Source organism: Ciona robusta, chromosome 2, assembly GCF_009617815.1.
Source record: "Ciona robusta chromosome 2, ASM961781v2".
NCBI classification, from domain to species: domain Eukaryota; kingdom Metazoa; phylum Chordata; class Ascidiacea; order Phlebobranchia; family Cionidae; genus Ciona; species Ciona robusta.
Genome location: NC_143236.1, coordinates 6,746,615 through 6,757,257, shown reverse-complemented (window position 1 = coordinate 6,757,257; position 10,643 = coordinate 6,746,615). Strand labels below are relative to the sequence as shown.

At 32.3% G+C, this 10,643-nt stretch overlaps 1 protein-coding gene across 2 annotated transcripts; it reads right to left on the bottom strand.

Annotated features, from left to right (window-relative positions):
• Positions 1 to 2,629: 2,629 nt before the first annotated feature.
• Positions 2,630 to 10,464, bottom strand: LOC149740669 (syndecan-2-like). 2 transcript variants are annotated; one of them, XM_089872459.1, is made up of 7 exons: positions 10,264 to 10,464; positions 9,173 to 9,290; positions 8,645 to 8,740; positions 7,358 to 7,425; positions 6,921 to 7,016; positions 5,838 to 5,970; positions 2,630 to 3,833 (listed from the first exon to the last, which is right to left on the bottom strand). In XM_089872459.1, the coding sequence occupies exons 1-7, from the start codon at positions 10,309 to 10,311 to the stop codon at positions 3,664 to 3,666; spliced, it is 729 nt and encodes a 242-aa protein (XP_089728585.1). In that variant the 5' UTR covers positions 10,312 to 10,464; the 3' UTR covers positions 2,630 to 3,663. The 2 variants fall into 2 exon arrangements, with proteins under 2 accessions (XP_089728585.1, XP_089728586.1); XM_089872460.1 differs by lacking the exon at positions 8,645 to 8,740 and having other exon boundaries at positions 10,264 to 10,459.
• Positions 10,465 to 10,643: the final 179 nt, after the last annotated feature.

Below are 10,643 nucleotides of genomic sequence, written 5' to 3'. Positions count from 1 at the left end.
ATCAATCTAGTCATCTGTAATCGCGACTTTAGTAACTTGAGAAGCGAAGTTTAATTTCGCAACCGAGTGTTGCATCGGGTATGAGTCATATACACGGGTCGCCTACTTTGGTTTGGTTCTATGTTATGATTAACGCTAAAAATATGGCCAACTTTGTCACCTAAGCGTATCTTGCAACAAATAATGTGATTAAGAGATAAACATAACGGTTAACTTGTGTTACCTGAATTTTAAAGGATTACTTTAGTATTTGGTAGGTGGCATATGCTCGTTTGTGTGTTTTTCGGATTTGTTTAGCGTATTGTGGTTAGGGGTTAGGGGTTAGGCCTACTGCGCAAACCCCTAACCTAAAGTGACGAATTGTTTTCAACTTTTCCGAAAAAAAAATTCAATATCCGAATTTTTTTTAAGAACGGAAGATATATAATTTTTTTTCTATGTTTACGAAAACAATATTTTCAATCTGAGAAAGAAGGGCGCAGAAAAGGGGTACAAAAAAACGTTTTTTTTACCGCTTTAAAATACCTGTTTAAATTCTACAAGTAGATTCCCCAACCCAGTATAAAACCTATTAAGGAAAAGGAGTCGGAAACGGACTTGTAATGCGTTTTACGTTCGAAAACAGAACATTTTTCCGACCCAAAATATCTGTTTATGCCTGTACTGTGCGAATAGGAAATTACCTGAAGAGTGTTTCATATTTCCCCCCGAGTACAATGTACAATGTTGGCTCCCCTGATAAGAAAGGAATGAATGTTTGGTTATGAACGAACTGATCTGACATTGCTTCGGGCAAAAGATAAAGTTGGCAACATAAGATCAAACTTCGCCAAAACCTTGCCGCTCCATTTGTTGGGCTTACGTGTTGCCTGTGTTGTTTTCCCGGCACAGGCCGCTCCTAGGAGCAAGAAAGAAACAAAGAAGAGTGGGAGAGTTAGAGGGACCAATGAAGCGTAAACATTCCTGCTTTGTCCCATTTATTCGCAAAATCACGCACAAAACTCAATTAGTTAAACTGTTTTAAGAACCATACCTTAATTTTAGACAAGCCAATACAAAAAAACAAGCGTAATCAAAGGTATTCTTAAAATATGTTTAGTATATTTTTTAAAACAATCTGAAAGCGCGTTTAACAAAACCATCCCCTTTTATAGACTGAACATGAAACATAAGCGTTAGCAACATATAAACAACGATGTGACGTAGGTAACTGCATCACCAGCAATAATATGACGTCAAGTACAACCATAAACGGAGTTATAACGGACGTAACAATCATCAAGTTTATGACAAACAAAGGGCTCATTTGGAAACAATGAACCAATCTAGAATTTCAACCGAATAAGTCTTTGTTCACAAAACTTCAAAGAGAGCGCGACAAAAGGTTTCAAAGCAGTAACGTTCAAATGGATGATTAATAAAGTTCTTTATTAAGCTCAAAGCAAAAAAAGAAATGAAATAAAACACACAATGACATGTACAGCATGCTGGTAATAGGATTTACAAAATAACTACCAAGTGGGTGAGTATAAACCCAGAGTGATTACAAACCAACCTAGTAATTAAATGAAGGTAATTACAGCATGGCTGACGAACTGACGCCGTCTAGAAACGAAATGTCAATTATTTTACTCGAAAATTGCTTAATTTTATCAACGAAAAGTTGTAAATATAAAGTACATCCCACATATTACGATTCCAAACTTTTTTAAATTCTGCTTTTGGTTTTAAATTAATTTGTTGCTGTTTTTGGCATTTTGAAATTAAAGTTTTTTATTATCTGCTGTTAAAAGATGAGTGGGCATTACTAGTCATCAGTCAGCATATTAATAAAGCTTGCCTTACGCCCATAAAAGGGGTTGTGGTGAGATTGATAAAATAAAACATTAAACCTGTAAGCTTGGAATGAGAAACGCCATGCGTCATACTTAAGTAAATACTAAGTGGTTTTAAAGTAAACCATCAGTGTTTTATTGGTTGACGTAACCTAAAGTGGGGAGGTTTAAATATAAGCAAATTCAGCTACATAAGATGCCTTGTTACACAATTGGTGTGTTGATTTCATGCGTATATTATTTGCCCTTTTGCAGAAATCTTTTAGCCTCTTGAATTACTAATGTCAGTCGTATTTTTGTCAAACATCTGCTAAAGAAAATGCCAACCAGTGTTACAGCGATTATTATTGAACAATGTTATGTCTGATGCAGGCTCAAGCTAAGATGTAATTACATAAAGCAAATGGCAAGACTCGCCAAGGCATATAAATCAATAACTCAATATATGGGTTCAATATGGTTGAACACTCGGTTTTATCAGACTTTACTAAATACATTGTTAGCCTGAGGTACAACACACTGAGGCAAGCACGGAACTACATTTTTGTGGTTCTGTTAAGCTGATAGCTCTTTGTGGATGGGATTACAGATTACAATTATTTATTTTACATACAAGACCATGTCACTTGAAGTTTTAGCTATAGATATAACTCTACAATCCACATACATACCAAACCAGCTTAAGGGCATGTGCTGATAGTTGAAGCAATTTACTTGCCCTTTTTTAACCTAACTTTCCATTATACACCTCACAACTGTAACTCAATTATGGGTACGAAATTAAAACATGGAGATTACTGTAAAAAATGTATTACTTTGTACAATACGTGTTCAGTTTGATAACGACATTACGTGAGTTTGCTAAAGCACCAAAACCATGCTGCGATTTGTACCTGATACATTTGTAACAGATAAAAGCAAAAAGCTTAATAATTAATGATATATTTTTGAGGGTTACTTAGTGTAGGAATGCACTTGGAGTATTTTGTACAAGGAGCGTAATGTTCGCTATGTCCACCAACTGTATGTTATAACTTTACATACAATGATGATTAAATACATGTTCCATGGCCAGTGTTTTCATCACCATTTAAAATGTTTAGATTTTGCGGTAAATTTCGAATAAAGGAAACACTGGCCATGAAATCTAAGGAGAAAACATCTTGATTCTAATCCCACAAACAAAAATCAAAACAACAAAAATGATAAAACGCAACTAGAAAGAGCTTCACTTACATAAGAGGGGCCTTGCAACAATTATCATGTGCTGATTGAAAACATTCAATAAAAATCGGGGAAATCTTTAAAAATACATTTCCTATGCTTTAACATTGTTAAAAATTATGGTTTTTAAATTATCTGTGTTTAAAATGTAAAAATACTAGCACCGAGTGTATAAGGAGATCAGCAACTGTTTAACAGCCTCAGCAACTTTGAAATGTTTGCACCATTTAACAACAATGGACATTATGAGCAAATAATGCTACGTCAAAATGTGGTTAGGACCTTGAGATATGAAAATTTGTGAACTTAAGTGACGCACCGAGTTTTAGACTGGAAAACTGTACAAAACCAAACAAAAAATGTTGTAGGACACAAGTAATAATAATAATAAAGTTCCAGATGGCAATAAAAATCAGAGCAATAGCTCATTTTCTCCCAACTCTTACCATAAAGAACAAGCAATGTACCCTAATGTAGAGGGTGGTGTCAAACTGGCTGTCTATCCACTACATATGTGCTGATAATACAGGTAGATAGTTGAATGTGAAGAGCAGATATTATTTACATGGATAACTTGGCACGCATCATTCGCTCTATAGTTCGACTAGGCGTAGTATTCCTGCCCCTGTGAGTACTGGTAAGCAGAAGGTGATGCAGGTTTCTTTTGTTCATCGAGAGCATAACTTCCTTCATCTTTCTTTCGCATGCGGTATGCAAGAAGCATGATAACGCACACGGCAAACAGGAGACCCACGCACCCGCCGATAATAAGCGCTGAAAATATGAGATCGATTGGAAACTAATACTTCAACTTTTAGAGTTAAGTTGCCGCAATGTTTTGATTTTTGACACTAAGAAGATTAATTTAACGCTCGAGTTATGAAAGCAGCTGTATTTAGGAGAAATAGGATAAATGAATGAAGAAATCCTTAGCACAATGCCACAAACTGATGTATTTAGATTTTAAAATTGGGAGAAACTTTAAACAGGGAGTGGCCTATACCTTATTACAGAGTCATAAATATGAAACAGGTTAATTAAAAAGACATAATTTACTGACAGGTGACAGGTATGTTAAACCTATAAAAACAATCAAGCTTTACAAAAGATATACCTAAAACTAAACCAAGAACTTTATTACAGTGGACAAACTAGAGTTGCATAAAATATTGAAGGATACATGAAAATGTAAGTCATTATTACACCAGACATGGGTCTTGTTCTTCGTAGACAAGTGGCGGACAATTTACAAAGTTTTCAACACCTTACACTACTAAGTAGACATGGAGAAAGGAACAATAAGTAAAGTAATAGATCAGACCCTTTGTGATGAAATTTACACAAAACACAGTGTGTACTGCTTAGCAAGAAAAATGAGGTTACACAGTGTAACTTGATACCTGCGTGGGTTTGTTTGGAAGTGTAAGAGAAAGGGACCACCTCATAGACAAAGCTACATCTTATACGGATATATAATTACAACTGTAAATAGACATAAATAGGGATGTGGCTTTAAAGCAATCACAAGACATGTGGTTTCTGGACTAGAAGCAAACATTCAAGGACCAAGGCATGTTTGTAACAAGGATTATAAACTAATAAATTATCCATTATTTGTAGCCCATTACAACATCATAGAAAGCCATGGTTACAAATTACAATAGCAAGTTGGGAGATTGAATATTATAACATTAGTATATGTTATATACATGACCAACTGAACTACTATATAATTGTTATTCATTCACATTTAAACAAAAAATAAACATCAGAAAACGAAAGTAAAAAACTTGTGTATAACTATTTATAATCAACAAAAATACTAACACAATGTAGCAAAAATTGAGTTACCAGATAAAAATAGAGGGTATGTTAATGTTATACAAGTGGTATTAAGATAGTTGTGCTGACATTTATGATACCACAACAAGAATTCAACTGCAGATAAAACAAGGACTTTGTCCTTACCGTACACATGCTGATGTACTTGGATATGAACTTTAGGGACTCAACTCTCAAGCATTTCAAATAAACATTTTGACAGGGCCAATGGCCATAATTGCAAAATTATTTTTTTAGCCAATCAGATTTTTACATAAAAACAAAGTTAAAGGTTAAAAAAAATGGCCCAATGACAATAATTATATCCAATTTAATAGGTTATCTATTTTATGTGTGAAACTGTTTAGCGCACAGGCAATTTAAGCTAGAGTTTGCTTGTAACTCTAGATTTAAAAGTTTCATTAGTAAAACAATATGGCGAGACCAGTCTCAACAAACAGAAACCCTATCTACAAGAGTTGCTTACATGCTAACCACAAACCATAAACAGGATACCAGAAGTCAAGTGCCTAATCTACATTACACAATACAGGGTGGCTGTGCGTGTATTCATAGAGTTAAATAAGTTTACCATAAAAACAAGGTAAAAATAAACTATTCCTAAAGACAGTATCACATGAGCACCTAACATTTTAAAATGCAGGGTAGGCAAGTATAGTTAGACGCACATTCCTACAGAACAATTTAAAAATTAATACAAAGCAGAAATTCTCAGAGCTGGCGCCTATGCACTGTTATACCACTATATGATTTTTTCTTAAAATAACAGGCTGTAATTTTACGCCTAAATATAGCTTTTACTTTTACACCTAAATATAGCTTTTAGTTTCCCATGTTTAATATCAGTGTAATTTTAACAGTCTAACTATGGAATTTGTTAAAAATTCAAAAAAAGTGAGGCACATGTCTCAATAAACAGCCCACCTAGCAACTAACCTGCCATTAACTGACTGCTTTGAGCAAATGAAACCGTCTTTTTTGGATCACTTGGCTTTTCAGATAGAACTTCCCCATCTTCATTGTCTTTAACCTCTACATTATCTCCATCACCCATCTCACTTGGTTCAACCTGGGAATATAACCATGAGTCCATGATAGTTTATTAATGTCAAAATATTAATTATGTTTTTTCCATAAATTAGAATTAAAAAAATTCGAACTAAAAATTTAAAATTGTGTTATTTTTTTTAAAGTGACATATCAATGTTTTACAAAAACAATTTTTTTTAATGTTTTAGTTTAAACTTCTGTGTTGTTTATTAAAGAGCAAAATAATAATCTTTATTAGTAGAAGTTTACATCTTTGGTGATAAAGTTTAACTTTCATGATTACTACATTATTTTTAAAAGACTTTTTCATGACATTGGCTGGCCATGAACTTTTTAGGGTAGAACTGGTTGAATTTTTAATCGTATTGGATCAAAACCTTGGCTGCTTGCCTGTTATACCCAAGAAAAAAAACTCTGTAACAAATATAACCAGTTACACTTCAAAACCACAAAAAAAGAGGCCCACCCCCTGAGTCATGGGTAAAGTAAGACTTCATGTAACTCAGGACATTATGACTCACAATGGGAACAGTTAGTTATCTGTGATGTAACAAAACTGGACAGCCCTCAGCAAATATTGATTATTTATTGATTATTAAGGATTTAGCTTAATTGTTCAAGACCTATTAGTATTGGGAGGTCATAAATTAAATTGAAAATATAAGACATATATATATATAACTCAGTTCCTCAGACATATGTTGTATTTTATTTTAATAATAAAAACTAATTATATTTTTCATTTACATCTAATCAGCTGCCAGAGCGTCACATTATAGAAATTTTGATCAATTCTTGTATACATATATTCAATTTAATTCGTTTAAGCTATTGATTACTATTAGTGGTAGAATGAGATTAGGAAACATGATTAAACTCATCAGTATTTTATTATTTAAAATATGCTTAAATAACTAATCAAATTCATTAAAAAAAACTATATAATATATAGTTGCAAAATAAACTTACATCGAACTTTGATATGACAGGAACTTCTCCAATCTCCTCCTTGTCTTTATGACCAGAAAGTGGAGGGGTGGACTCAAGGATTACTTCAGGTTCCTCCTGTTAAATATGAGGGCTGGTAAATTATAGCGATATCTGGTAAAAATACATAACTAAGTATATAAGGTTACTGCGAGTTATTTAAAGTGTGTGAAATTTATAAAACCTGTACAGTCCTATACAGGTAAAAATGTATTAATGTATTATTGTATCACAGAATATAAGTTCAATATTGGTAATTTAAAATTTGTGGGATTTACAAACTAAAATATGTGTAAAATAAATGGGATATGTTTTGGTTGTCTTTTCTTGTCTCATTTGGTAATGTATTATAATGATAGTATACATACAAAAATAATATACACAACATGTAGCAGGGAAACTTAAACATGTATGCTTACATCCCAAGTTTCCTTTTCAAGTGAAGGTGGTGTATCTCTTACTATCGTTGTTGTTACTTCATTCATTCCTAAATAACAGAAGGTTGGTAATTACTTATAATACACAGCAGTGAGCTCTAAGACGACCCCAGACATGCAGCCAAACCACACACCATGCATTATTCAAAAGTTGAAACTTAAATGGAGATCAAGTCCCTGTTATTTTCTTTAAAACAATACTAAGAGAGTAATAGGAATAAAAGAAGAGCAAAGGATATATCGACATTATGTGTCTTGAGAATGACACATCGTGAATCACAGGAAACAACCAATTGAAATAAGGGAGTTTATAAAATAAAGTTTCATGTATATTTAAAGTGGAAGGGCTAAATTTTGTCCTTAAAACATTGGTGAAGTATTTAGAATAATGGGGTAGATGTATTATTGTAGTTATATAACAGTATTGTATAAAATAATGAGTAACCTAATGAGATACAACTTTCTCAATCAAAATTATTAAAAAATAGCATCTGACATTATTTTCGCTGTGCTAAAAGTCTCTAATATAATGAACATTTGGAGAATACTTTGAAATATGTGCCAGACACAATAGAAAAGCTTGAGCCCACTAATATTTTATCTTTACATTTCTCTCATGAAATATTCACAACATTATACCACAATATCAAACATGGCAAAACAGGCATACCACTGCCATATCCCAAGTGTATTATAAACTATGTATGGCTTGTTTATATATAGATAAGATGATACTTGATAGTGGGCCAGGAGGTAATTAAGGTGACCATTGCCTTGTTGTTTATTATTCAAATTTTTTTCCCATGCAGAATATAAACTTTAATATACGAATGTTTTTTTGTTTTATACTTTAGGATTTTATCATAGTATGTCACAGTAAAACTGAACATAAAAAAACTTTAAAATATGTTTGTATATTTCTTACAAAGCTGCCAGTTCTCAGTTCTCTATTTTATTTTTCAAACTATTCCTGGCGACAAAACCAGCAGACCAATTCTCTTTAATGTGACAAAAAGGGGATGAATATTATATAACAGTACAAACAACAAACCATGATTATTGTCAATTTTATGAAATCACAATGTTGTTTATATATGTGGAAAACAAGCACAACTTTTATTTCGATTTCAACCAATCTATTTTTTTAATACAAGTCATTTTGTAATACAAACAGGACTAAAAACAAAGCTAATTTTCACACTAAATGATGAGAATTGAGCTTTAAAAGACAGACCTCATGCATGAATGGGTGTGAAAACAGAAAGTAACCTGTTGTAGGTGTAGCAAGAGTGGAAAAGTTTAAATTTTTATTCAAGGAGTGAACAAGAAAGAGTTCATCATCATATGAAGGTAAATCCATGTGACCTTTGTACGGACCAAGTAATTAAGTAACGAGGGTCAACTTAATTTACGCTGAGTTATATTTCTTGAGGTAAGAAGTTTAATTAAAATCATAAATCAGATTTAGCAAAGTCACTAAACTGCCAAAGCACATGAGAAGGTATATGGTATGTTGTTTTCGTAAATACAATTTTAAAACCAATAAACTGTCAATTAAAGGGGGAGTTCCAACCCTCCAAACTCCCTTATTTGCGTCAGTACAAATCTGAGAACATTCTGTTTCTTCTACTACCAGTAGCATAATGTAAGTAATCTCTCAACGCCTCATCTGGTATGAAAAATGCAGTGTATTTCAAGAAGTCTTGCTAAATGGCGGATAAGATGTTGGAAAGACATTACGTTTTTCATACCAGATGATTCATTGAAAAATTATTTATCTTAGAATATCCTGCTAACCTGATGTAGAACCTTCCATCATGTCAATCATATCTTCATCATCAGTAATGATCGTATCCACTGTGGTTTCACCCGATCCTTCAAACTCTTTGTTATTATCGGAGTATTGGCCATTTACCTAAAAACAGGAAAAATGTTTATAAATATATTAGTTATTTAGTTATATTTTTCACATATAAAAATGCACATAGAAAAAAGATATTAAATACTGCAATGTTTTTCCAAGCATAAACATTTTTAAAAAATTGGCATTATATTATATTTTTGAAAAACCCACAAAAACCTCAGCTTTAGAAATTGTAAAATGGGGTTCGTAATTAAAATCCATGAGATACATAACAGTCAGATGTGCACTAACAATCAGTGGAAGTAATACTACCAACAATTTCCTGTTGTTGGCCATTGATGGTTTTTGAGTAGCAGGTATCACACAGACTATTCATGTGAAAGTGAACGTAAACATGTTGTTGAAAGAAAAATGGTAATTAATAACAGAGACTAGCCTATATCCTTTACAGAATTAGCTATTTTAGGTAGGCTTACACTGTGTAAGCAGGTTTTACACTGACAAATCAAGAATCATATTGTGAAAGTAAAATAAAAAAGTACAGTATAGCCCACTATATATAATTAGCTCCAATGGTATTTTTTACACTGTTTACTAAAATATTTGTAACAGTTAATCAAAGCAAGAAGCAATAAGACCAAACAGTATTTACAAAGTGTTTGGCTAAATTCATTAAAGGAAAATCTGTAATGACAATGAGATAAGTTCCTGGTTGCACCATGCTGTCTTAACAAGGTATTTCACCATGTAAGCACAAACATAATAAAAACACAATCATAAAACAATCAGAAAACTTGGCTTACATAAAGATACAGGAACAGAAACAATATTCATATTGCACAATTTATAAATAAAAAAACTTCTTGAATTTTTTTTTGGTGGGGGGGAATACACTGCTATTTATTAATAAAATTAAACTAATTTTATAAAACAAAAGAGTTGGCAAGGTTATCACAATTAGTAAAATACCAATAATAATGTGAAACAGAGAATTTAAAAACCAAAACTCAGCACATCATCTTACTTGAAATAAATGGACCAACAAAAGAACAATTCCAATTTTCTTCAGCATTTTTTTGCTTTTCACAAATTATTAATAAATCCAACAAATATATTTCCTTCTTCACCCTTCTCAAATTTTCACGTCAACTTTTTAAAACTTTGTAAACTCAATCCACGAGGCACAACTTTACACTATCGTTCGTTAATCAATGTCTGGAAAGAGATCAATTTTACATAAATATAATAGAATATATAAGCTTGATCCTTAAACTGTAAATCTCTCACAAACAAATACTGGCCTAAAAAATGACCGAAATATATCAACTTCAATAAAGTAGTTATAACTCAAAATCCTATACATCATGAGTATAAATAATTCTGTACGTCTTCAACACGCTCGCT

Excerpts from the sequence above, each read along its gene's own strand:
- LOC149740669 (XM_089872459.1), bottom strand. The coding sequence starts at position 10,311 with ATGCTGAAGAAAATTGGAATTGTTCTTTTGTTGGTCCATTTATTTCAA. Across the intron at positions 9,291-10,263 it reads TGTTGGTCCATTTATTTCAA|GTAAATGGCCAATACTCCGA; the intron begins GTAAGATGATGT and ends TCCTGTTTTTAG. Across the intron at positions 7,426-8,644 it reads TCTTGCTACACCTACAACAG|GAATGAATGAAGTAACAACA; the intron begins GTTACTTTCTGT and ends TCTGTTATTTAG.